The sequence below is a fragment of the Stegastes partitus genome, unplaced genomic scaffold (assembly GCF_000690725.1).
Source record: "Stegastes partitus isolate 25-593 unplaced genomic scaffold, Stegastes_partitus-1.0.2 Scaffold435, whole genome shotgun sequence".
NCBI classification, from domain to species: Eukaryota; Metazoa; Chordata; class Actinopteri; family Pomacentridae; genus Stegastes; species Stegastes partitus.
Genome location: NW_007578166.1, coordinates 123,547 through 149,316, shown reverse-complemented (window position 1 = coordinate 149,316; position 25,770 = coordinate 123,547). Strand labels below are relative to the sequence as shown.

The 25,770-nt window shown below is 41.3% G+C and overlaps 5 protein-coding genes across 7 annotated transcripts in view; 3 read left to right on the top strand and 2 right to left on the bottom strand.

Annotated features, from left to right (window-relative positions):
• Window positions 1–2,380, top strand: part of lgr6 (leucine-rich repeat containing G protein-coupled receptor 6) — a 37,909-nt gene extending 35,529 nt beyond the window's left edge. The window contains exon 18 of the mRNA XM_008286131.1: window positions 64–2,380. Coding sequence (XP_008284353.1) covers window positions 64–1,208 — 1,145 coding nt within the window. The 3' untranslated portion in view covers window positions 1,209–2,380. The remainder of the gene's footprint in view (window positions 1–63) is intronic.
• Window positions 2,381–2,467: 87 nt separating this feature from the next.
• Window positions 2,468–7,135, bottom strand: ube2t (ubiquitin-conjugating enzyme E2T (putative)). Its single transcript, XM_008286130.1, has 7 exons — window positions 7,025–7,135; window positions 6,471–6,580; window positions 4,538–4,607; window positions 4,316–4,421; window positions 4,103–4,201; window positions 3,183–3,266; window positions 2,468–2,807 (listed from the first exon to the last, which is right to left on the bottom strand). The coding sequence occupies exons 2-7, from the start codon at window positions 6,577–6,579 to the stop codon at window positions 2,691–2,693; spliced, it is 585 nt and encodes a 194-aa protein (XP_008284352.1). The 5' UTR covers window position 6,580; window positions 7,025–7,135; the 3' UTR covers window positions 2,468–2,690.
• Window positions 7,136–7,843: 708 nt separating this feature from the next.
• Window positions 7,844–10,839, bottom strand: LOC103360397 (sterol 24-C-methyltransferase). 2 transcript variants are annotated; one of them, XM_008286128.1, is made up of 4 exons: window positions 10,753–10,839; window positions 9,207–9,463; window positions 8,689–8,869; window positions 7,844–8,588 (listed from the first exon to the last, which is right to left on the bottom strand). In XM_008286128.1, the coding sequence occupies exons 2-4, from the start codon at window positions 9,459–9,461 to the stop codon at window positions 8,392–8,394; spliced, it is 633 nt and encodes a 210-aa protein (XP_008284350.1). In that variant the 5' UTR covers window positions 9,462–9,463; window positions 10,753–10,839; the 3' UTR covers window positions 7,844–8,391. The 2 variants fall into 2 exon arrangements, with proteins under 2 accessions (XP_008284350.1, XP_008284351.1); XM_008286129.1 differs by having other exon boundaries at window positions 10,749–10,828.
• Window positions 10,840–11,173: 334 nt separating this feature from the next.
• Window positions 11,174–16,182, top strand: etv7 (ETS variant transcription factor 7). 2 transcript variants are annotated; one of them, XM_008286126.1, is made up of 9 exons: window positions 11,174–11,406; window positions 11,619–11,766; window positions 11,862–12,026; window positions 12,116–12,277; window positions 13,678–13,797; window positions 13,921–14,064; window positions 15,067–15,209; window positions 15,304–15,404; window positions 15,500–16,182. In XM_008286126.1, exons 1-9 carry the CDS (start codon window positions 11,374–11,376, stop codon window positions 15,687–15,689), a joined length of 1,206 nt encoding a protein of 401 aa, XP_008284348.1. In that variant the 5' UTR covers window positions 11,174–11,373; the 3' UTR covers window positions 15,690–16,182. The 2 variants fall into 2 exon arrangements, with proteins under 2 accessions (XP_008284348.1, XP_008284349.1); XM_008286127.1 differs by lacking the exon at window positions 13,678–13,797.
• Window positions 16,183–17,416: 1,234 nt separating this feature from the next.
• Window positions 17,417–21,617, top strand: pnpla1 (patatin-like phospholipase domain containing 1). The gene is made up of 9 exons (XM_008286125.1): window positions 17,417–17,624; window positions 17,715–17,947; window positions 18,043–18,108; window positions 18,188–18,391; window positions 18,697–18,757; window positions 18,854–19,057; window positions 19,253–19,370; window positions 20,238–20,360; window positions 20,521–21,617. The coding sequence occupies exons 1-9, from the start codon at window positions 17,417–17,419 to the stop codon at window positions 20,705–20,707; spliced, it is 1,404 nt and encodes a 467-aa protein (XP_008284347.1). The 3' UTR covers window positions 20,708–21,617.
• Window positions 21,618–25,770: the final 4,153 nt, after the last annotated feature.

The following is a 25,770-nucleotide window of genomic DNA, read 5'->3' as shown; positions in this document are numbered from 1 at the left end:
CATGACTTCACCATTTACACTTGAACTTTTTAGTTGATCAGTTGTGCATTTGTGTTGTTGCAGGTCCTTTCCGTCCCTGCGACTCCCTGTTGGGAAGCTGGCTGGTTCGTGTTGGCTTGTGGTCCATCTCCCTGGTGTCTCTGCTGGGGAACTCCATCCTGCTTCTGTCCCTCTTTGGCTCGCCTGGCTACCTGTCGCCGCTTCGCTTCACTGTGGCTTGCATGGGTGCTTCCAATCTGCTGACGGGCGTGTGCACATGCACGCTGGCCCTGGTGGACGCTCTTACGCTGGGAGAATTCGGTCACCACGGCGCCCGCTGGGAGGGAGGTCCTGGTTGTCAGGCGACAGGATGGGTCTGGGTGTTTGCCTCTGAGGCGAGTGTGTTGCTGCTGACTCTCGCGGCAGTGCAGTGCGGTGTGAGCGTGACGTGCGCCCGGGCCTACGGGAAATCCCCGTCTCTCGGGAGCGTGCGCACATGTGCACTTTTCTGCCTCACTCTTTCCCTCACACTTGCTTCTCTACCGCTGGTTGGAGTCGGAGAGTATGGGTCCTCGCCTTTTTGCCTTCCCTCGCCCCTGCCACCCCCATCTTCTCGACTACCATCCTCCCTGGCCTTTCCCTTGTCGCTCATTATGATGAACACCCTGTGCTTGCTTATAGTCACAGGTTCATATATCCGACTCTACTGGGAGTTACTTAGAGGAGAGTGTGAGGGCCTGTGGGACTGTGCTATGATCAAACATGTCGCCTGGCTAATATTCACCAATGGACTCCTCTATGTACCAGTAGCTTTCCTCTCCCTTTGCTCTCTTCTGGGTCTCCTCTCTCTGGGGGAGGAGGTGCTAAAATCAGTCCTTTTGCTTCTCCAGCCCTTGCCTGCCTGCCTCAACCCTCTCCTTTTCCTTCTTTTCACAAGAGACTACTCTCAGTTTTTCTTCTGGCCTCGCCCCAAAGCACGTCCACAGCTACGCCGGGACCGCACCCTGGACTCGTTGGTTTCTGTGGAGACAGAGAAGAGCTCCTGCTCCGATTCGTCAACGCAGGTGTCACTCACTGATGCTGACGCCACGTACAGTGGGGGGTCTTCCCTCCAACCACGACTGGATCCCATCAGATTTTCCCACTGCTCCTCCACTTCCTCTGTTCCTCTCATCCCTTGCCAAATACCAACTCTCACTGCCAGAGATCGAGAGAGGGTGACAGAATGAGGGAGCCTGAATGACGATGAATGTCTGGAGAGTTTGGATCGAGATGTGATTCGCAACACTTGCCCTCTGTATCACTCTAACATGACTCGCTCTCTCTCACCTCTCACCCATGAGCCTCCAAGCTAGCTGTCTGAAAAGCTGGGACACTAGGGACATTTAAGGACCATCATCGTACTGCAGCAGCAAGACCACCTCTGGGTTATCAGTCTTTAAGCTCCTCAGAATGAGTCAACACAGAAACTGTTAAGGACTATAGAGAAGTTGATGAGAAAACAACAGGAGCCTCTGAAATTGTGGAGTGGGATTGAAAGTTCCTTTCACAGAAAAGACTATTCAAGGAAACACCACTACTGTTGAAATAAAAAGGACAGTTTCAGACACAATCCAGTGGACTGTGTCAATCATGGACTTGAATGACAAAGAGAAAACTCAAACTACATGGAAAAATCTAAGCATCAGACAAATCAGTGGATTAGCCAAGGGGAAATTAGGTAGCACCAGTAGAATTTAAAGTGTAAATGTTTATACTGAAATGTGATCAAGAGAAATGCAACTTAGAAGTTACAGATTGTTTGGTTATATTTTAAGTGGAGTTATAATTTGTTTTTTAAAAAATATATAAAGTCTATCCTATTGCTAAGGTCTGTTTCAACAAAAAAGGGACTCATCGTCACACACACCAGGCTATTTTAGCATTGTAAGCTAACAATGTTCATCCACAGAAACATTAAGGTCAGATGTTGTATTTTGCAACTATGTGATACAACAGCTGTTACAGAAATGCTATTCTCTATGTGGCAGCAAAATGCAAGAGGAAAACGAGTCATACTCACGGCTTCATATGGTTTACATGGACTGGTCTCAAATATGCAACTCTGCCTGACAGGATGCAAGCAGTCAAACAGACTAAATGGGATGTAGCTATCTTTCTACAGACTTTAGAGTAGGCTAGCGATATGTACATACAATGTAACTACCTCTGAACTAGCATGGTATTGACTCACTACAGCCTTATGAGGTTTGTCTCTCTTTTTATAAACAGCAAATATATAATTTTATATATTAAGAAATAAATCCTTAGTTTGTAAAGAAAAAAAAAATTGTACCATTTAGGATGTACATACTTTGTATACAACTGGTAAGCATATGTTTGAATAAAATTATCATCTTCATACTGTATTTACATTAAGTACTTTGCCTATGCTACTGTTCTGAAACGCACCTCTTCACTACACGAAAAGTCAAGGCACTGTGGATAATACATTATTAAACTTAAACTTTAATATCACAACATAAACATACGTATACACATAAATATGTAGATTTTAAAATCCACCTATCCATTCATATACATCATAAATGGAAGATGGTATTAGCACTACATAAAAAAAAAATAAAATCAGTCTCTAAAAGTTGTGAAGTATATAAGGCATGGTGGTTCGTGTGGAGCGATACCTGCAGCTCTAACAAGTGAGGTGGAAACTACACACAGGTTCTCTTTGCTGGCTCTTCTGCCTCCTTCTGTGCATTGAGCGCCTCTCGTTTTCGGGACGATGCTTTCTGATCTTGATCATTTTCTTTGTTGTCCTCCACAACTCCCTGAACAAAGACAGATGGAGACTTTAAGGCGACCACATCAATACCTACCTGCACTACTCCACATTCTAAAATGAAAAAGTATGAAATGTGAATGAATACATGTTGTATGTGTTGCAAGTAAATGTTTATTTTATTTTATTTCTTCCAAAGGAGCACAGCACAACCTTGTGGGTCAAATAAGCCACTGCACACAACCTTATACAATGATAGCGAGTATGGCACTGTGAGGCAAGTGGCAATAATTATGCCATTAACTAAGAATAATAATGACTAACTAATAAAGAAGTCAACACATGAGGGTATTACAAAACTTAAAGAGAAAAACTGCTTGAATCAAGAATGAAAGTGCATCACCTACAGACCAGAGCGACTTACAGTGTTCTTCTGAACAGCATGTTCCTGTGTCCACTTCCTGGCCTTCTCCATGAACAGGTGTTTGTTGTATTTGAACTCTGATGACTACATAAAACAAAAAAAAAGTAAGCATTGTGTAACAGGCAAATGGGGTGGGGTCACACAGTTTTTTAACTGTTTTACAATACATATCCTATCTAATGCAATTTTAAAACAGCAAGAGGCAGATTTTGTCTGCCGAGGGGTACATCAGACTGATATCTATCAGTTATTCTAGCATTTAGCAAAGCCTGTACTTTCAATAAAAAGGCAAACCAGAAAGAGAATTACATTTTTTTCCACGTTCAAATTTAATTAATTGTAAGTGTAGAATTAATTAGTTCTCAGTCATTCTATTTTCTCAGCTGTTTTTGATGAAGCTCTATTGTCCCATATTTACATTGGGATAACAAAAATCAGTGAAAACAAATTAAGTCACCAAAGTGTGATTGTGTACTAAAGTTATTCTTCGCTAACTGATTATATGACATGTGGTGGACCACAGACTGTACATTACGGATGGATGAAGCGACCAGTGATAAGGTGGCAACCTGTCAATCACAAGATAGCCCCGCCTTATATCATACCCAGCGTAAATGTCTATTTTACAGTAAATGGGATCATAATTTACAAAATGGACAACGTTTTGAATTGAGTTGACACTATAAACACATTGGGAAAATGTTGACTGGGGCTGACAGACCAAGTGAGAAGTTGGGTTGTTTTTTTTTTAAAGACTTCTATATAATCTGACTTTATTTCGCAAAAAGAAGAGTCTCCCCTGCTGGCCATAAGTAATAATGTAGGTGTAACGCACTTAGACATTAGCTTCACTTTACTGATCCAGAGGCCATCTTTAAGGCACAGTCTGTGTGGTGGATAAAAAATTACGTGCGACTTACTATATCAGCCATAAGTGGGTCGTCTGGATTGGGCTCAGCCATCAGCAGCTGAATGGAAGTGAGAACTGTGGAGATGTTTAAAGATGGCCTCCAGGCACCCTGAACAAAACATGAAAAATTATATCTAGCACACTGGTATAGATCCTCATTTTTTGACAGCAGGTAATGGTGGTTAAACATAAACTTTTTTTTGCTCTTGAAATTTCATACAACCTTTGGTGGGAGTTTGAGTGCATCGTGGCAGATACGTCCTGAATTATCAATGTTTGGATGGTAGATTGAGGTCAAAAATCGTATTTTAGGAGGTTCAAATGGGTACCTATGAGGGGGAAAATAGCAAGTCAGTTCTACTATGGTGCAGGTGAGACTTGTAACTGGTGACTGGTAGAGAGAAACCCATCAAAGTTAAAGAGATGAGAGAAAAATAAAAGTTACCTCTCAGGAATTTTGACCTCCAAGGAAAAGAGTCCTCCCTCATAAGGAGTTCCTGTTCCACCCACAATCTCTACAGGGGAAAATAAAAAAGCCCAAAAGATATAAATAGCTTGTCATACATGTCAACAATTTCCCTGAGGTTTCCACCAAAGGGATCAATAAAGTTCTATTCTATATGTTTCTGAGAACAAATGCGATTGTTAGCAGTTTAATGTATTTGCATATTTGCTTTTGTTTTTTGGTTTTTTTCCACCTTATTAACAGAACAATGTAAGACAGCAAAATTAGGGGGTTGGCAGGTTGCATCTAGGATTACAACAATGCAAAACATGACAGCAACCATTATTCAAATATCTAAATTGTAGGTAGTGAAAATATTTAGATTCTTCTTCCTCATGCATAGTTATGTGGCAGCGCATGACAACAACTCTAAACACACAGTTCATAACAAAGACGAACAAGTATTGCAACAGATAGTGTGGCCAGATCTCTAAACCACAAAGAGACAGAACCAACAGAGACAGACTAAATTCAGAGAACTGTGGTGATTTCTCCAAAATGCTGGAAACAAACTGTCTGCCACTAACTTGAAAACCATGTGCAAATAAAACAGCTAGTGCTGCTTAAAAAGCAAAGCGTGGTCGTGCAAAAATATTGTCCATTTCTCTTTAATGCAATTATTTATGGCATTATAAAGACACAGATAATGTACATTCCAATCTACATCTTTAATTCCAGTAAAAACCTGCATTTATAAAATAAGTGAAATAATGATTCCTCTACTTTCTGACAATAGACACAGCTGTTATCAGTTAATGTAGCAATCACATTACAATATGGACATAATTATAATTTAGATTTTTTTTTTAAATCTCCTTTTGATAATGATTATAACCTTAGATTGAGTAAACTTTGATCCATGCAGTAACTCCTATAAGTATGTGTATACTGCCAAGGACTGCAGTCCTTTTTAAAAATCAGTGACATGATCTGTTATCTTAACTAGACTTTGAATCTACACTCTTGCACACTTTGCTAAAACGAACAGTCTATCAACAGTCCTACAAGAAATCCTACCTTGTAAAATGTTTGGTTTTTGCAGTTTGTGGTCTGTTTTAAAATGGGGGGTATGATTCGTCTGGACGTCTTTGTGGTTGCCCTGAATTGCATTATACTTGCATTATACAGAGAGGTGTCTGTGCTTTTAGTCTAGCCTCACTGATATAAGTAGTGGACACAATAACACTATCCAAAACTGTCATAAAGTTGAAACTCCTCTCTAAAACAGATTCAACAAAATGTAAACATTATAACATAAGGATTTATTGCAAAACTGTGGTATGAAACAGCCTAAATTTAAGCCCAGTGCACTAAATAAAATGATGACTGGGTGTGTAGTATACACAAGACGTTGCATTATTTAAGATTTGATAACATGAGATATTTTATTTATTTGTGTCATGTCAGGGCTGCAAGGTGGCTCGGTGGTTAGCACCGTTGCCTCCCAGCAAGAAGGTCACCGATTCACGTCCCAGTGAGGACACTGGGATCTTTCTGCAGCGTGGGTTCTCTCCAGTTTCTCTGGCTTCCTCCCACACAATCGGAAAACATGTTGAGGTTAATTGGTGATTCTAAATTGCCCATAGGTGGGAATGTGCATGTGCTTGGTTGTCTGTCTCTGAGTGTAGCCCTGTGATAGACTGGCGACCTGTCCATGGTGTCCCCTGCCTTCACCCTAAGTCAGCTGGGATAGACTCCAGCCCCCGCGACCCTAGTGAGGATTAAGCGATGTATACATAATGGATGGATGTGTCATGGCAGAAAGGGTGGATTTAATACAGCTTAAAAATCATGTAACTGTGGCAGTAGGGGAAAGATTCACTGCCATTTATAGTAGCTTTGGCCGTTTAAGACCCGGTGACATGGTCCTTACGTGCCCGGAGGTCGTCTATCCGTTCCTCGGTTTGCCAGCATGTTATCCCGGGAGGCGGCTCGGTGCTCAGCATCTGAAGTTCACGCTTCAAACGGGAAGCCCTCTGCATTCTGTAACGCCAAGACTGGAGTGAAATGATTGGATTCGTCCATACAAATGTAACTAACATCAATGTTACATGAATAAAAACAGGCGATGCTGCCTCCATATTGGACCCGTCGTAGCATTAGGGTTTTATTCAACACTGCATGGGTCGCAGTCAAGGGATAGACTGGACCCAGAAAATAAATGCATCTCATAGTGGAGGAAATTGCTGTAACATGATTCAATGGCGCTATTTTTGTTTGTTCTTGTTGTCCAGGTGCATGCTTCTTATAAAATGAATCTGTTATGTCATTTACAGTTAAGCTTGCCTCCTTGTTCAGTATGAAGCTAACGTCTCTGGCTGCTAACGCTGAGGCAGCGAATAAGCTCGTATAACTTTTAAGTTCAACATATAGCAGTAAAGTTACATTAGGGCACTGTTTACTCGGTATTAAAGCATATTCGCTTACTTTGTACCAGTTGCTGTCCACTTTACTATCGCTGTCTGGCTTAATTTAACTTTAAGCTTCCTTCGTTGATCTTTATTTTGGATTTCCCTCCGCCGACGTCATCAGCACCGCCTGCCTTCTTCTTCTTCTTCTTCTTCTTCTTCTTCTTCTTTTTCTTTTTCACCCCTGCTTCTTCTTCTTCTTCTCTTTTAAAAGCGGTGCACTCGACCGCCACCAGCCGTTGATTTCATAGCGTTGTCTTTTATCACAGTACCTAAAATATTACACAGCATCTCCTGGACTTAAGCATTCTCTGGGAATAAATAAATATAAACTCACATTGTTAAATTTAATATGATATCCACAAGATACCAAAAAATAACTTAATATTTCTGACAAAATGCCATGAAAAACTTGCCTTGACCAGGGAAGTATTGTCTTGAGTACTTGAGCACCGCAAGGATTGTATTAATCATCAGTTCATCAGTTTGATTAGTTTTTTGAGAAACAAATTAAAAAAATTATATGATGTCTGTTACATTAAATTCAAATATATCTGGTTTCTTTACTCCTCAGTGAAACTTATTATTTTGAATTGTGGGGTAAATAAAACATTTGCATCTGTCATCTTAAGCTTTGGGAAACACTAATCAACATGTTTCACCATTTTCTGGCAAATTAGAGACCACATAACTTAAGCATTAACCAAGAAAATAATTAAAAATAAGAAAATAAGACAGGGGAAATTCAGACATTACAACCATTAGTTGTAGAACTATTTTGGTGGCATTCAACATGTAAAAGTTTGGGAACCAACATTTAAAAACCACACAACACACCTCCATTTATTAGATTTTATTTTACTTTCTGTTTCTTTATTTTTATTCTATCATATGTTAAGATTTTGCAGTGTTTTTATAGCATGTAATTGGCACAAAAGCTTATTTGGACATGAATAAAGATGACCTGGTTTTGATGCATTTTGCTGCAGATATTCCAGTGAGCTAAAATTTTTCAAACAAATTAAAACAATGGAGTAACAATTTACAAAAATTAACATTTGCTGTCGTATTCTGATCTGATAATGCGATCATTCCTCTAACCTCTGTTCTCCAAAGAAATGTATCCAAGTAAGATGTATTTAATATGACATGCAAAATATAATGAAAAGAAAATATCCTTAATAAAAACCAAACAGTGTCGTATTTAAGTGATGCAGCCGAAGAAGGCTCAAATTGAGATATAATCAACATAACAAGCTAGGATCATGTATTTGTTTTGTCATTATGCTAAATCACCTTTAATCTATCTTCAAAAGGCACACAATGGAATACCCAATGGAATCCCTGACGTCACAATCATAGAAGTAGCGCACACTACTCACAGTATCACTTTGAGGCAGTGGCATAGATAGCCTGGAAAGTAATGTTTTTGAGCTGTTTGTCTTCCATTCTGACATCAATGAAGCCAGAATCTTTTAGAGCTGCCATATAGGCCTCCGGACGCCAGTTCTCCCCCTCCATCACCCGCTGTGCTGCCAGACGAGCCACACGGACAAGCCTCAGCGTGGTCACCATCTGGCCTCCTGAGTGGGTTCAGAGAAGGGGGGAAATGAAATGTACTCAGCATTGCAAGAGCTACAAGTAAGACAAATCACCAGACCATCTCCATGGCAGGTTCCCTACCCGGTTTCATTACGCGGTGTATCTCTGTTGTTCCCTTGCGGAGGTCAGGCCAGAAGTAGTAGCAGTTACAATGAAAGACTTTATCCACAGAGCTGTCCACCAGCGGCATTGCTGCCACATCACAGTGGTGAAGGGTCACTTTCCCACTGGCCACAAGCTCCTTCATTTGCTCCTTTGCCATCTGTCAAAGAAGAAAGAAAATTCCACGCTTCCAAATGTAAGTAATGTTTCCTCTTTAAACAGTTTGGTCCCAGCCTAGCAGCAATAGTTTTCTCAGCCTGCCTGTTTGCCAATAGTTTCTTCTATTTTGTTCAGAAATACTGTAGCTAGCTTAGACAGATTAAGAAGGATAGTTACATCTGCAAACACCTTATGCCATGTCTTGGATTTTGTGGTTTTAAGACACTCATTTTATTTAAAGACACTGTTTGGAACACCTTGTAACAAACTCCAAAACCCACATGTGAGAATTAAACTTAGATCTGAGTACTTTATTCCACTCTGTATTCACACCTCACCTGATACATGTACTCTGAGTAATCCACCCCTATCAGGTGGCCTGTCGGATCTGTGAGCAGTTTGGCTGCAGCCTGCAGACCCACGCCCGGGCCGTGACCCAGCTCCAGCACTGTGTCCCCGGGCTGGATCCCACACAGCTGGACAGTATTCTCCTCGAGGACCTGGTTGCGAGAGGTGAGCAGTTTGCCGACCAACCACCCTGCCACCGATCGTGTCGGGAGGCCCAACTGCTTTCCCAATATTTTAGTCCACATCGCTGGAGAATACGATAGAAAAGACACACAAGCATTTTATGATAAAAACTGGACAACCCATTGTTTTATGAGTGTTCTCTCATATGTATGTGAAAGTAAAAGGTTTGGTTGAACCCTCAGACCACCGCTGCTCTCCAACCACTAATCCGTCAGTAAAATTATTACATTGACAAAAAAAAAATGCTGATGCTGAACAGTGGAGGATTCAAACCAAAACTCACGACTAAATCCATCACTATCTGACCCTAAACCACGACTCTCAGAATATCTCTTTGCTTTCAGAGATGCAAAGCAGAGACACGTCCGAACCAAAATACAGCCTCAGTTAGCACAGTTCAGTAAGTGCAGGGACAACACAAGAAGTCGAGTCTACCAACAGAAGAAAGAGTGAGAGGTTACTGCGTGACAGGCGAGGCAGAGATGAAATTTCTCTTAGAAATACAATGATGTAAGAATGGAATATTTTTAAAACAAGTTCAACTCATTCATTTCAAACTTCATTAGAGGGACAAGGAAGAGCAACGGATTCTATCAGTAGAAGGACACAAGGCTTATCTAACAGGAGGACACACACAATTAAAACATCAGTGAATGTGACAGACATGCAAACAGCCCATAACACATATTTACATTTTTTTTCTCTTTTTTTTGTCATCCAGTTGTTCTTTTGTACTATCTTATTTATTTTTCTTTATTCTACTTAATAAATCGGGTTTTTCTTTTTAAATTTTCACACTTCCTTTGTACTTTTTTCTTTAATACGCCATACACACTTTTGCAATATTGTTAGCCTGACATTCATGCCAATAAAACACACTGAAATTAAAGTTGTTTTTTTTATGTTGGCCTCGAGATTCAAGATTTGTTTTTTGTCATTTCTTGTGTATTTGCATACATTATATATATACGGGGGGGAGAAATTAAAGATATGCTGTTCTCCAAGTCCCAGTGCAGTGCAAAACAAACAAACAAACAATAAATCTAAATAACTTGAAAAATACAACTAAGAATTATAGAATAGCAACATGTTACAGCTATTGTGCTTATTTTAAATCTTTTAATCTGCTGTAAACCTGCAGAAGGTTAAGATCATTGAAATTATCAGGCTGTGGGATATCAAACTATTAAAGTAGGACTTTGGACCTCACAGTTTTCTGCTGGATTACAGACACACAACATAACAGTTGTGCATTTGGAGTGCTTTATTGCAAAAGTTGAACCAGTGCGCCGATTTCTCACCAATCTGGCCGCACCATTGCGCGCCACTGACCTGGAAAGACACTTTACCTACTGTGAGTTGTTGTCCACCGTCGTCCTGCTCCTGCCTACAGTCTCTTCAGTCTTCCTGAAAGAGGAGGAGTTCTCAGGTCGTGTGTTAATCGGCGCAAGCGCTGCTGCTGCGAGCTGCGCTGTCACTCACTGTTTCACACTCCCACAGGTCTCCGATCGGTCACTTTTACGCAATTTTATTTCACTTTTCCCCCCTACAAGAGTTTTCCATTCGTGTATTTGGAGCGTGAAAAAAAAAATCACACTAAATCGTTTATCTACCATGCTTGATATCTTAAAATACCTCTTAATCCAACGCTTCCAGAAATAGACAGCGGGATCAGGCAGTGTAATCAAACGCAGCGTTTTTGGAAATGTCGCTTCCTCCAATCGGCCCATCTTGCGCACACCCCCCAGCTTCAAGGATTATGTTTCTTTCGTTTTCATTTCCCGGAAGGCTCGAATGTGAAAATAGTAGAGTGTTTATTTCTTCTGAATTTTCATTTAGAATGGAGTTTGCCGAGGTGTGAGCTCGACTTGTTTTCATTTATTGGACTAAGTGTGCGTCTGCTTAAGAGGAAATATTGTTTTTGTGTGTGTGTGTGTGTGTGTGTGTGCGGTCGGCCACTTAAAGGACGTTTCCATGGCCAGCGTTTCCCCTTCACCTTTGATCAAGGTAAGTTAAGTTGCAAACTGGCTTTAAAAAAAAAAAAATCTGTTGTCTGAGTAAAGCAAACAGAGATCCTAGAGCTTTACATTTTGTCTGGCTATAACCAAATGCTGTTTTTGACCTTCTTACAAACGTGCCTTTGCTTTCCTTTCTGTTTCAACACTGCCACTAACTGGTGTGTGTGTTTGCTCGTGGCCATGTGTGTGAATGTTTTGTAGCAAGAAACCAGAGCAAGCAGTCCCACATCTGCAATGCAAAGCAGTCAAATCAATGTTCCTCCCAGCATGCATCGCTCCCCACCTAACCGGGCTCCTGTGGTCAGTCCTTCCGCCCAGGAGGACCTGTGGCATCTACCTGGACGGCTGAGTGAGTCCAACGTCCTTCTCAGTTCGACCGTGAATACCATGCAGCGACACCAAGGTCACACGTGCCGTCTTGTTTTTGAATTCCTTGCTTTCCAGGAATAAACCCTTCCCTGTGGGACAAGGAGGACGTGGCCCACTGGCTCTACTGGGCTCAGAAGGAGTACTCGCTGCGCCGGCCGGAGAAAGGACACTTTGAGATGAACGGCAGAGCCTTGTGCCTGCTCACCAAGGAGGACTTTAGACGTCGCTGTCCCAGCTCAGGTATGCACAAATCAGTCCGTGTGCAGGAAAGAAGCATGCCAGCCGGTTTTGCGTCTGCGTTGTCATGTGCACCTCTTTGTGTTCTGCAGGTGATGTTCTCTACGAGATCCTTCAGTGTGTGAAACAACAAAGGAGGAGCATCGTCTCCGATCCCCCGTCTCCGTCTGGGCACATTCAGGGACAAGACAGCAGCCAGACACTCACTCACACTGGGAAAGAGCCACAGTGTCCCACAGCTGACGACACCCCAGGTCAGTAGTGTCATGGAGTACATTTTTGAGCCATTTTTACTGCTCTGTTGGCATGCAGGGAAACTCACTGTAGTTCAGAGTAAAGCAAGAGAGTTTAGTTTGTGTAGCACTTTTTAAGCCCAAATAAGGAAAAAAAAAGCATCAGAATTTCTTTCAAGAAGACAATAAAAGGGAAGGTAAAATACAAAGTTGGTTAAAAATCATAAAATATGAGTTTTAGTGGAGTAAAAAAAAAAAAAAGAGGCACTCTATTCAATAATTGGAATAATAAAAGAGAAACTAAATCAATTAAAAGCACAGGAGCACGGTTTTTAATGTAGGTTTGAAAGCGGTGAATGTTGGAACACGTTTATCGTCATTCTGGCAGTTTAATCTGTGTGCTGAATAACAGATAAAAGCAGCTATTTCCCTCTGAACTGAGTCCCTGTCTCTTTATGACAGATCTGCTGGGTTTATTTTCTTCAAGCACATTAGAAATGTGTTTTGACCCAAGGTTACAAAGCAGCAGCAACACTTTAAAATCTATCCTGTAAATAACTGGAAGCCAGTGTGAAGATGTAAGCACAAGAGTGATGTGTTCAGCTCTTCAGCTCGGTAGCGCTTTAGCAGAAACACTCTGAATTTACTGAGAGGTCTACATACATGGACACACAGATGGATTGTTGTACGGTGCATCCACAAGGTTGTGCGGCAGCAGTGCTCAAGTGTCGACGCTTTGTCTGTTTTTCTGAGTTTGTTTGATATCAAATCAAACTTGTCCGTCCTGTTAGATTGTTAGACTGTGGGTGTGTTTACTTCCTTATTGTGTTCCAACGCATCATGCAGGAATTAACATCATCTCCTGCTTTCATTTAACTGCATTTGTGAGATAACCCAAACTTGAAATCCCACCCAGTTTCAACCCAAACATGAACTTTTCTCTGCATGCGAGGACAAGTTAATCACTGGTTCAATGTTGTGAACTACACAACATGTTTGTGTTTTTCGCTCGTTTAAAGGGTTGATATGCGTAAACTGAAAAGTTTTGTTTAACTTCATGCATCAGACGAATGTGTTGGCGCTCAGCATTTCCCTGTTTAAGCTGCAATAAATGGAAACACTCAAGTACCAGCACCAGTACACTACAAACACATTCCCCCGGCTGTCTCTACCCTAAAATCGGTGCTTTCCATTACAGGAAGTAGGATTTGTGCCAGTCGTTTGTGGTTACCTGGATACCAACTCCAGAGTCCAGAACAATGACTTTGTTCTGTGCGCTGTGTGCAAGTAGTGAAAAGGTTTCTTTGTGTTCAACATGTTAGCCTTTGATAAATTTGTTAATGTGTAATGTCCAGGCTGCTGTAAAATCACTTTTGCTTTCAGTTTAGCATTTCACATTTCCTCATATTTCTCTCTTGCAGCTTCCCCCATTCTCACCACTGCAGCTGTCGTAGCCACAGTGAGCAGCCAGCCGGAGCTCTTGTCACCTTTCAGAATTCACCCCGTCTTTTTCACTCGTTGTGCTCCACTCACACACAATAGTGGGTATAACAAATGACTGTGCCAGAAATACAGTGACCTGCAGATCTAATTTTTCAATATGTTGTCTGATTTTCCGTCTGTCTCTCTTTTGTTGCTCTCTGCAATTTTTCTCTCTCTCTCAGACGGATCAGCGGCCGGCTCCACGTTGCCTCAAAGCCAAATTCGGTGTCCTCCTCAAACAGAGAACGTCGTCCAGGAGCCTCTTAACCTTTCCAGTCGAGAGAAACCAAGGAGCCCACTGCACAAAGCCAACGGCCGCATCCCAGGTACATTCATTTGCAGATACTTGCTTTTTACTCAGAAACTGCTACAAAAATGAATGCATTTCTTCATGTGAACAAAACTTTACATGCACCTGTACAGACCACGTATATCACGATCGTCTTGAGTTTCCAATGACCCCCATCACTCTGAATTTTCTGATATATTATATTTCTACCAGTTTAAACATCACTTGGCCTTTTTCCCTTCAATTTGGCAATTTTGGTAGCCGTCCACAAGCACCTGGTTGTATCTTTGATCCCTCCTCTTGACAGAATTGGTGCAGTTAAAGTAAATTACAAGCACATGAAAACTTTTGGTCTCGACTTTATATTAAAACTTAGATATCAATTTTCAAAACTTGGCTGCAAGGTGGCTCAGTGGTTAGTACCATTGCCTCGCAGCTAGAAGATCCCTGGTTCGCGTCCTGGTAAGGACACTTGGGATCTTTCTGTGTGGAGTTTGCTTGCTTGCCCCGTGCAGCGTGGGTTCTCTCTGGGTTCTCCAGCTTCCTCCGACACAGTCCAAAAACATGTTGAGGTTAATTGGTGATTCTAAATTGTCTGTAGGTGTGAGTGTGCTTGGTTGTCTGTCTCTAAGTGTAGCCCTGTGATAGACTGGTGACCTGTCCAGGGTGTCCCCTACTGGATAGGCTCCAGCCCCCCCTGCGACCCTAGTGAGGATTAAGTGGTGTATAGATATTAGATCAATTTTTAAAACTAGGATGTAAGAAAAACTCATAAACCTTTAAAATGTCTTCAGCCAATAAAGATCTGATGTTTCATGTGTTAGCAAGCTGATACTTAAGACACATCAGACTAACCCACAAAGTCCATTTACTGGCAACTAATAGTTTTAAGTTCAACATTCTTTCCTGTTTCTGGTCTCCTCAAGAAAAGAAAAGAGTGACACAGACCAAAAGTCATGAAGCAATATACTAAAAGCGGCTCTAATAAATCAATCCCTTGCATTAACATGTGTGTTATTGCTACTTTAACCGTTTCCAGAGTGCCGACTCCTGTGGGACTATGTGTATCAGCTGCTGTGTGATGACCGTTACCAAGAATACATCCGATGGGAAGAGCCGGAGCGGCTGGTGTTCAGGGTGGTGGACCCAAACGGACTGGCACGTCTCTGGGGGAACCACAAGGTCAGTTTGGAAATCACATCAAATCATAAATTAGTAAATCATGTAGCACAGCTGCGTGGTGACGTGCGATCTCTCTCTCTTTTTTTTTTTACAGAATCGAGACAACATGACCTACGAGAAAATGTCCCGTGCTTTGCGCCACTACTACAAGCTCAACATCATCAAAAAAGAGAGAGGACAAAAGCTCCTCTTCAGGTCTCTGCCCTCTTCTCTTCATGTTTCACTTCCTATCTTTTACCGGCAACGACTTGCAAACTCACCATTATTGCTTCTTCTGTGACTCCCTTCAGGTTTCTGAAACTCCCACAGGACATCAAGAAACAGCAGGTTGACACCAGTGCGTCCCCCGAGCACACGCCACCTCAGGATGGAGACTTTGCAGACAGCAGTCCTATACATGACTTCAGTGAGGACCGATTTGAGGTTTCACCTGATCGGGCATCTCCGCAGCCTCTCCTAGCTGGGGATCCAGTCAGATAGGAAATCAATTATGGATAAAATTCCCTAATTACAACACAAATTATAATAAATAGGAGCTTGTGGTGTATTTATGCTGTGGTTTCAGCTTCCAAAAAATAGCCTCTGCATGTACAGGTTGAACAAAATGCACTCTTAGACGTAGGATTGGAAACATTTATAACTGTGAGATCGCTTTTTGTTTCGCTGTGAATCAATACGTGTACATATGACTGTGATCTGGATAAACACTAACGATAAGGGACAAGGAAAACTGTGAAAGACATCACATACATATCTATCCAGCTGAATGATTATCAGCAGAACTTATTTTTTTCAGGCTTGCTTTTCATAATCACAGTACAGTTAACATGCTTATTTTCATAAACTATACAAGTCGTTCTGGTACGGTTAAAAATGAGTTCAAGTTGTTCTAGTTGAAGTGCAGATTGTTGTTTGGGAGAGTGAAGCAGGAGTGTTTGGTTTTGTTCTCATAAAGACGTGTGTTGCAGTTTGATTGCGATTTTTTTTTTGTCGTTTTGCAGTTATTTTACAAATAATTAGCATTATCACACTGAGGAAGGTGTTTGTTTTTTGTGAAATTTTCTGTTGCTTTGTAAAATAAACAGTGGATGCAGCTAACTGTAAACTTTTTTTAATTAAACATGCTTGCAACTAAACGCCATCAGCTTCGTACCATTTAGTTTACAATTTCATTTAGCAGACGCTATTATCCAAAGCAACGTACATCTGAGAGTAGATCACATTCGTACACCAGTGGCGACAGAGCTGCCATGCAAGGTGCTGCCTGCCACTGGGAGCAACTTCAGGTTCAGTGTCTTGCTTCAACTGTGGAGTGGGGTATCAAACCACCAACCTTGCAATTAGAGGCCAACCCGCTGTACCACCTGAGCCACAGCCACCTTTTACAAAGACATTGCATACACACATACACAATCTTTCGCTACCTAAATTTGTCATTTATCTGGGTTTAATGTTTATTTCAATTGAGCAATATTCAAATTATGTCTTAGAGGATGAACTGTTTGTAAAAATGAAAATACAGGGGACTTTGACAACTTCTTTGCAAAGGAAGGGTAAAACTAAGTTGTTCTCACACACGTCCACAGTGTCACAGATGTACCTGCAGGAGGTGCTGTGGTAGCATGGTAAACATGGACTAAAGAAATGGTAACCAGTGGCTCAGCTGTTGATAAATAGCCTTACCGCTTTGATATAACACAGAAAAGGAAACAGTGCACTGAATTGCACCATTAAAACAAACTGTATGTTTGCTTTTTGGTTTCAAAGTATTTGTAAGACATCTTAACTGTGATATGATATGATAAATGTACATTTAGTTTGAGGGGTAAAAAAAAAGACAAAAGAGTCAGATGAGGATATTGATGTTTTCATGTTTCTTTGAGTAGGTCATTGAAAGAAGGATCTGTTGAGTCTAAAATTTTTCGAAACCCAACGATATATTTGTCACATATTTTTCATGTGGGTTGGCAAACTTAGAAAATATTGCTTCAGTTGGCCTTGTAATACCCCCTGAAGAAACAAACAGAAAGTCATTGGCCTATGTTATATCACATGGGCATGACCAACACGGCATTTCGAATTGGGATACAGCTATTTAAAAACACTGACTGAAACTCTATCACAGTTTTCGCTGGATAGTTCATCTCGACACTACTACTTCTAACCAGTAAAGAACAAGATTAGACTGATCAGAAAATCTTTGGAAAATGGCCCCTGGTGTTTCCAGTTGCCATTATCGCGAAGTTCCTCGTTCCATCTCCTTCTCTGGATCTGGATTTCTGGCCACCTACCAGTTGGGGGTCATCCAGTGCTTCCTGAATCATGCGCCCTGGATACTGCGCACTGCACCTTCCGTGCTTGGCGCATCTGCTGGATCTCTGGTAGCAGCTGCTGTGGTGTGTGAAATGAACCCGAGTAAGTACCTTTAGCCTGTCCTTTGTTCTAAATTTAAATCTGTTGGATGGAATTATTTTTTGTGACTCTAAGTCCTTTTTGTTTTTACAGCTTCCATCAAGGATGAGATTATTCATTTTGCCAAACAGATGAAAGCTTTTACACTTGGACCGTTGAACCCCTCAGTCAATGTTTTCCGCTGGTTAGAGGATGTTTTGAGGAAGCATCTTCCCGATGATGCTCACCAACTGGCCAGTGGTCGCCTTGCCGTTGCTACGACCCGCCTGACTGATGGCAAGCACACTGTCATGACTGAGTTCCACTCCAGGGAAGATGTAGTACAGGTTAGTTTACACTACAGCCATTTATAAGGACTCAAAGCAGGTTATAAACAAAAAATGAATCCATATAACCAACAGCTCTTGCATGCTGTCCATAGGCTCTGCTCTGCAGCTGTTATGTGCCCGGATACTGTGGTTTTCTGCCCCCATCCTTCAAAGGAGTAGTGAGTATTTTACGGCCTTCTGACACTTAATTCAGCCACCTCATTCAGCTCGTGTGACACATGTGCTCTTATCTGACAGCGTTATTTGGACGGAGGTTTTACTGGGATGCAGCCCATCTCCTCCTCCAGCACACTGACGGTGTGTCCATTCTCCGGAGAGACAGACATCTGCCCAGCCGACACTCCTTGCATGTGGGAGATGGTAACAAGCGGGGCAGTTCTCAATGGCAACTTGGCCAACAGCTTAAGGATCGTCAATGCCCTTTACCCCATGACTATGGAGGTCAGACTCCTGCTGCTAAACTGCCCATTACTTACGTTTTCAGGCTATTATGGTATGAGAGTATTTGGTGGATGAAGAAAAGGTTTTTAAAAAGTCACAATAACAATTTTCCAAATGGAAAACAGTAAAGTAAAGATGAAAAAAAAAATCTTTGAATAGTATTTCAGTAACTGTGTTACTCAATAACACCATCTCACAATCTATATTGACCCTTGAATGAGTGTAGATGAAGGACACTCCAGCAGCCACTCAACTATCTTTCTCTTTTTGTGTGTCTCTGTTGATGTTGTTTTTTTTCTCTCTAGGTTCTAGAACAAGCCTTCCACGATGGCTACAAAGATGCCGTTCATTTCCTCCTGAGCAACGGTGGGTAAATGACAAATGATGTGTGCACCTAATGTGACCTAAATTTATCTTTCATGTTTTTGCCCTCATGTGCCCTATATTTTATGCTACACAAAGTGTCCCCAGGGCCACTTAGCTATGAGCACACTAATGAATGGATGCATCTGGAGACCACCAAAGAGCGCGAGGAGGAGACGAAGGTGGAAAAGGAGGTCACCCCTCCGACGACGTCTACAGCCAACAGATCCAAGCAGATGAGCAACTCCAAGGAGCAGGAAATCGCTAGATATCCTTCTCTTCATTTAGACATGACAAAGAATGGTATGGTTGGCGCACACGCACACAGACACACAAATATTAAACACCATTTTGCTGTCTGTTCTAATTTGATTTCTTCCTTGAACTTGTACATTACAGTTTGTTTTGTTCATTTAAGAATTGAGGCTACTGCAAAACAGTTGGATAATTACAATCACCCTTTGAAAAAACAATTTTTTGTCAACATTTGTGTTTCAGTTTTGCTGGCCAATTCGGTGACTTACCTGAGCATGTTGGGGCTCCCTGCGAGAATCTTGTCCTACCTGCTCCTACCTCTCACGCTGCTGTTCAGCGTCATACTTCAGAGTAGGCACAGGTAAGAAATACACAGAACATAACACAGACAGGAAAGACTCTCCTGTAAATCCACTTCATATTTCAGATCATATCAGGAAAACAAGATATATTGGGGTTATTTGAGTCTGAAAGGTCTGGATGTAGTAGTATCAGCTAAGTGTTTTCCTCAGTTTTTGATATTTCGCCACCTGGATACCGGTTTAGCCCTTGGATGACCATATTTTGATCACCGAAAACCAGGACACTCGGCCCGGCAATGAGATACTCAAGTGACACTCAAGGATGCCTTAGAATTTCAATTGTTTTAAAGTATGCCTCCTCCAGGACAGGACCAGGACATTTTCATCACTTAAAAACAACCAGAACGGCCAGGACAGGATGTGAAAACAGGAAATGTCCTGGGAAAACAGGACGTTTGGTCACCCTTCTCATTTAGCCCCTTGCTTTTTTCCCTTTTAGAGAATGATTGATCTCATATCGGGGCTGCAAGATGGCACAGTTGGTAACACTGTTGCCTCGCAGCAAGACGGTTGCCAGTTCGCATCCCAGTGGGGGCACCGGGATCTTTCTGCGTGGAGTTTGCATGTTCTCCCCGTGCAGCGTGGGTTCTCTCCGGGTTCTCCGGCTTCCTCCCACACAGTCCAAAAACATGTTGAGGTTAATTGGTGATTCTAAATTGTCCGTAGGTGTGAATGTGAGTGTGCTTGGTTGTCTGTCTCTAAGTGTAGCCCTGTGATGGACTGGTGACCTGTCCAGGTGTCCCCTACTGGATAGGCTCCAGCCCCCCCTGCAACCCTAGTGAGGATTAAGCGGTGTATAGATAAATGATCTGCATCACACTTTATTCTGTCAAGGCTGTTTAGTGCATCTTCTCTGTTTCCCTCAGACTGGGGCTGCTGTTCAGGCAGGAGCCTGAGTTGATTGGCTGGACTTGGCACAGCATGAGACTTTTTACTTTATTCTTTGTCACTGTCTGCATCTGTACCATCAAGAAGAACATACAGGGCAGGTAAGGTGACGCCCTTAAAGTGACTGTTGCTCTAGACATTTGGTTTGATGCTTTCGGGATCACTACTTACTTATTTTACAACTAATTTTGACTGAGCTCTGCCTTTTTTATACTTGTCTAAATTGGATGTGATTGAACTCCAGTCATCTCTGGGTTTTAGGGTCATGCCCATCATCCTGATGTTGCAGTGGCTGTCGATCCAAGGACATTATGAGGCTGAACGGGGGCTGAAGTACTCATCGCTTCAAAACAAGCTTTCCTCCCATTCAGAAGACGAGAGGAGCAGCAGTCTGCAAAGGCTAATAAACTCCTTATCTCCAGGTTACAAGAATCAGAGGTTACAGTAGCTGACCAACCAGAAATGTAAACACTGTATTCTTTGTACAGCCAGTCACATGTATCTTGTGACGCAAAGCCTTTATGAGTGCACATTTCTACTGAATGCACTTAGTCGGAAGGTTGAGGTTATTCAAAGAGGGCTTTATTTTATGTAAGCTAGTTAAAATGTTACACTGTAATAGCAGACCTCCACTAAGACTCAGTTCTAGCAGGATTGGTTCCTATACAGTCAACATTATACTGGATGTACGGCTGAGTAGCTAAAGACAAGGTATGAAGCCAAACAGAGAGAACAGTCTGAAGGTGGTACAAGTTATAAAGACATTGTAAGTGAAAACTGGACCTGATGTGGTGCTACTGGTAATTTATTGTTGAACTTGTCTGATTAATAACTGCTGACTTATAATAAGCTGACTGTAAACTGTACAACAATATGACTATAATCTTTAAATACTTTCTGTGTTATATAGAAATATATAGTTATACTCTTTCTTAGTCCAATGGACAGTATAATCAACGCTCCTAATCTTCAATATGCTGTTGTGTCTGTTGCTAAAACACAAAGCTCCAAGGACTCCAGACTGGAGCGGTTCATCAGCTGACTTTTCCTTAGAAAACAGCCATCACACATCCCTCTGTGTGTTCCACACTAATCAATTATCCAGAACTGCAACTAGAATATCTCAGGAAGAGCACTTCAGTCACGTAATAGGTTTCACTCCCGGGCAACACTATTTCACTTTTTGACATTTTCAGCGTAAGCTTTAGGTCGCTTGCGTCAGGTCACCGTGCAGTGACTCACTGGCCTCATGGCATGACATTCCACTTCCTGTTGCTCTGTTATAACATACTGTAACCAAGTTCAAAGTGTTCTGAATGACTTTTGTGACTGCAACTCAATAAACAGTGCTGCTCTTATTGATTTGTATTGCGCATTTGTACTATTTTATGTGTTAACTTTCAGCCCATGCTTCCTACTATTGTTTTCATTTGAGAAACATGTGGCTAAACATCTCTTTTTCGTCAGTTTACTGACACCCAAAGGGTAAGAGGCACTGATTTAACCTTTGATTTATGAGATAGTAACATTTAAAAAAGAGGCATTGTGTGGATATTTTTTTCAAACAACATCATGTCTTGCAGTGAATGAAATAGTAAAAACACTGTGACTTCTTGCTAATGCCTGTTTCAAAGGATATTTTTCCTTCACATTAAACCAACAACATGAATCATTGATCACAAGGGTGGAGTAAAGTGAGGCTGGGTTAATTGGGAATTTAACGGGTGGTGGGATCAGAACGTCTGCGAGATCTTAAGGGCAAACCCAGCTTAGAGTGTAAGTATCACACTTACATAAAGACAGTGTTTTTCTTTAGACGCCATTTTCAATAAAAGGTTTTGTTCTCACTCACTACAGGCACACTTTTTTGGGGGTATTTTTATACATGTATTACAGACAGCATAGAGAAAATTGCCAAAGAGAAAAATGCACGGGTTACATGGGTTTGAACTAGGGATGTGGCTGGCCACGGTCAACGTCTTAACCCCTAAACTACAGCCCATGCTCACTTGATCGGCTAATCCACTTTTCACACTACTGCCTGAATGGTAACATGTGTTGGCGCAGAGCTGGAACAGACGATTTTGATCTCTGTGCTCCGTGTCCTTTTATATACAGATGGCCTGTTACCTGCGGAGAGATCCTCTTATATAATGAGTGTGGATGGATCATACGGATAACACTCACATCTGCTCCTGTTTCTACATCAGCCACTGATCCAGCCAGTCAGCTGGCAACCAGCTGTCTTTGTAAAGACAGAGCCGAGACACGCGGTGGTGTCTGTATAACTGAAATATGGACGGGTTCATACATTTAGAATATGCAGGGAAAAAAATCTGCTAATTAAAAAAAAAAAAAAGAAAGAAAAGAAAAACTACATGCACGTGTAAGCTCTTCTCCTCTGTCAAAAGCCTTTTAAAATAATTTGAGAAAATTCCTGGCATGGGTAAAATTACAGACTGTTTCCTTTCTTTTGACCCTTTCACTAATCAGTCTGATAGTGAACATAGATTATTTGCAATGATGCACTTGCAAATGCACGATTTTTGGGGGGGATATTTTTTTGTAATTTTGGATAAATAGGCATAGTTTACTGTATGTGAAAGAAAGCAGAGGAGGGACAGACAGGGAGGCGGGAGGCTGGCTGATTTTATATTGAAAGAGTGTCATTGCCTTACTGCTTCCTGAGATGATGAAAATGATATTTGACATTTACTGCCCAACTGACTGACCGGTGTGCTAAAAACACACACACAGACACACAAAAATGAATAAAACCTGAAGTGAAAGCTAAAAATAGAGAGAGAAAAAAAAAACACCCAAAATTATTCTTTCAGTAAAATTTTGTATCGTGCGTCTCTGTGTGAGAGTCTGACAGATGATCAATTTGACATAAGTAACTCACCCTGAGGAGAGGAAAAACTTCAAAATTAGCAGGATGTTATATAAGAACACTGAAGGCGGATTGTTTAAGTATGTGAGAAGCCCTTTGGATATAAGCTCAGCATGAATGCAGTCAATTTGCACTTTCATAAGCACAGAAGGGAGACAAATTACAGTAAAGCAAAAGGGCAACTGAGTGGAAAATATACAGAACACACATGCTTCCATACAAGGCATGTAGTGAAAGGTCTCAACCTAGTTAAAAACAAGAAGGGAATGTCTATTGGAAGAATACAGCTTGTGAGACTTGTGAAGGTGCTTTTTATTTATTTTTTCCTTTAACTTGCCACTCGTCTGCTTTATGTATGGCTACTGATATCTAATGCTTAGGTATAAGATTAGATTAGATATAACTTTATTGATCCCTTTGGTAGGGAAATTGTTAAAGGGTTAAGCGAGGGTTCAAGGTATGAGAGATATTTTTTTCCCCTTGCGACTCTCAGAACCCCAAATTTTAAGCGAACACAGAGAAACTCCTTTTTCTGTACAGCACAAGCACACACATACAACACAAACCGAGACAAAGCGCTGCAACAATCCCAGATTTATTGACTATCTGTGACAATATGCATGCAAATTTCTGTAAAAGCCTTTTAAAATAACACTGTCATGCCTGAAATATCAATTACTAATTATTTTTCATTAGCAAAAATGTTCTGCTTTTCTTTCAGTGCATGGCTTTCTTTATGCAATCTTTAAAAACTAAAATCAACACAGATCACAGGATGGCCAGACACCACTTTATGACTCTTAGTTCACTGCTATGCTGTTCAGACTGAAATGTCTCAACAACTACTGGATAGACCGTTATGAAATTTGGAACGGATGTACTGAAGATGAATCCTACTGACTTAGATGATCCCATAACCTTTCCTCTGGCTCCATCAGCAGGTCACAATTTGAATGATTTATCCGATAAAGCAATGCTTACAAAATTACTTCGCATCTGCCTCAGTTGCACCACTTTTGGCTGCAGGCTCTTGCAATGCTCGTACAAATTTCACGCCCTCCCAAGAAACAGTCAACAGGAAGTTCTAGAAAATTCTTCACCTTTAGATGCCCAGGACATCGCTTTTTTGTCTGTCTCGAACGTGGTTAATCTGCGTTTATCTGGAAGGGACAATTTAGATTAAGTCAGTTACTCAATCAACAGAATGAAACAGATGTCAGGTTTCACTAGTGACAACTTGCATGTTTAATGAAAGACTCTGCTTGTGTGTGTGTGTCTTTGTGATCTGTCAGACCCTCAGCAGGATCCCGTCGTCCAATGGAGGAATAAACAGCAACAGATTGACGAGTTGTTTTTTTTAATGTTTCTAATCTTTTCTTCATGCCTCTTCGGGTATCTTCTAAATATAGAGCGTGGTTGATTAGACTGAGAGAACGTGTCTTGTGGTGGATGAAGCTCCATGCTAAGGGTTGTTCTTCTGTAAAACAGACTGGCAGTGTTCCATGAGTCTTAATTCTGACTGTTTCACTGTTCACAACTTCACCTCTGCTCTCTTGGCATCTTAAAGCTACATCCAATCATCCTTTTAATTTAGAAGGCTGTTCCTAGTGAGTACCGTGTGTGTACTGCTGACAGATTCCAGATTTAATGTCTATATGCAGATTTTTCTAACTTCCATCCATCCATTATCTATACACCACTTAATCCTCATTAGGGTCACAGGGGGGCTGGAGCCTATCCCAGCCGACTTAGGGCCAAGGCAGGGACACCCTGTACAGGTCACCAGTCTCTACACTTAGAAACAGACATCAAGCACACTCACATTCACACCTACGGACAATTTAGAATCATCAATTAACCTCAACATGTTTTTGGACCTTGTAGGAGGATGCCGGAGAACCCAGAGAAAACCCACGGGGAGAACATGCAAACTCCACGCAGATCCCGGATGTCCCCACCCGGATGCAAACCGGTGACCTTCTTGCTGCAAGGCAACGGTGCAAACCACTGAGCCGATTTTTCTAACTTCAGTAATTAAAATCACAAGTTTCAATTTTTTGTTTCATGCATATTGAAGCATGCAGTTGGTATTACGCTTTCTAACCATGTCGGCTATTTATGTCAAAACTAATCATGTTTCTTAACCATTTGAAAGCGTTTTTTAACTTATGAACTGAATCGTTCCAGAGAGAGAGAAAAGAAACAACTGTCACAACAAACCCATTCCCTGTTATGAATGTTTCTAGATAAAAATAGTAAACAACCATAGCCATGGTGGTAGTAATGACTAATCCATCTTTAGCACATCGATCTAGCAGAGATCCAATCTGTAGATTGCATTTGGCTGTGAAAAATAAATAAAAAGAATCAGAGGAAACCTCTGTAATACACAGTGCTCTCCAGAATGATTGGCTCCCTTGGTGAATGAAACAGGCTATTCAAAAATGTCTTGGCTGTTAATCGTCTGTATTCACAAAATTGTACATTTTCACTTCAGTAAAGTTATTGAAATGAAAAAAACAAGAGAGCTCCGAATCATGTGTGCCAAACTTAGCCTCTTAAGACCCGAGCTCTTGTTTGATATCCATTTATAAAAATGCATATCAGAATAAAAAAAA

What these genes read in the sequence shown, in the direction of transcription:
- ube2t (XM_008286130.1), bottom strand. Translation starts at nt 6,579, where the DNA reads ATGCAGAGGGCTTCCCGTTTGAAGCGTGAACTTCAGATGCTGAGCACC. An exon ending in CACTCAAACTCCCACCAAAG is followed by an intron (nt 4,202 to 4,315) that starts GTTGTATGAAAT and finishes TGTTTTGTTCAG; the next exon opens with GGTGCCTGGAGGCCATCTTT. An exon ending in ACCCACTTATGGCTGATATA is followed by an intron (nt 3,267 to 4,102) that starts GTAAGTCGCACG and finishes TGTTTTATGTAG; the next exon opens with TCATCAGAGTTCAAATACAA.
- pnpla1 (XM_008286125.1), top strand. Translation starts at nt 17,417, where the DNA reads ATGGCCCCTGGTGTTTCCAGTTGCCATTATCGCGAAGTTCCTCGTTCC. An exon ending in CCCCATCCTTCAAAGGAGTA is followed by an intron (nt 18,109 to 18,187) that starts GTGAGTATTTTA and finishes CTTATCTGACAG; the next exon opens with CGTTATTTGGACGGAGGTTT. An exon ending in ATACTTCAGAGTAGGCACAG is followed by an intron (nt 19,371 to 20,237) that starts GTAAGAAATACA and finishes TGTTTCCCTCAG; the next exon opens with ACTGGGGCTGCTGTTCAGGC.
- etv7 (XM_008286126.1), top strand. Translation starts at nt 11,374, where the DNA reads ATGGCCAGCGTTTCCCCTTCACCTTTGATCAAG. An exon ending in GCATCTACCTGGACGGCTGA is followed by an intron (nt 11,767 to 11,861) that starts GTGAGTCCAACG and finishes CTTGCTTTCCAG; the next exon opens with GAATAAACCCTTCCCTGTGG. An exon ending in CACAGCTGACGACACCCCAG is followed by an intron (nt 12,278 to 13,677) that starts GTCAGTAGTGTC and finishes TCTCTCTTGCAG; the next exon opens with CTTCCCCCATTCTCACCACT.
- LOC103360397 (XM_008286128.1), bottom strand. Translation starts at nt 9,461, where the DNA reads ATGTGGACTAAAATATTGGGAAAGCAGTTGGGCCTCCCGACACGATCG. An exon ending in ACTCAGAGTACATGTATCAG is followed by an intron (nt 8,870 to 9,206) that starts GTGAGGTGTGAA and finishes CTTCTTTGACAG; the next exon opens with ATGGCAAAGGAGCAAATGAA. An exon ending in ACACCGCGTAATGAAACCGG is followed by an intron (nt 8,589 to 8,688) that starts GTAGGGAACCTG and finishes GAACCCACTCAG; the next exon opens with GAGGCCAGATGGTGACCACG.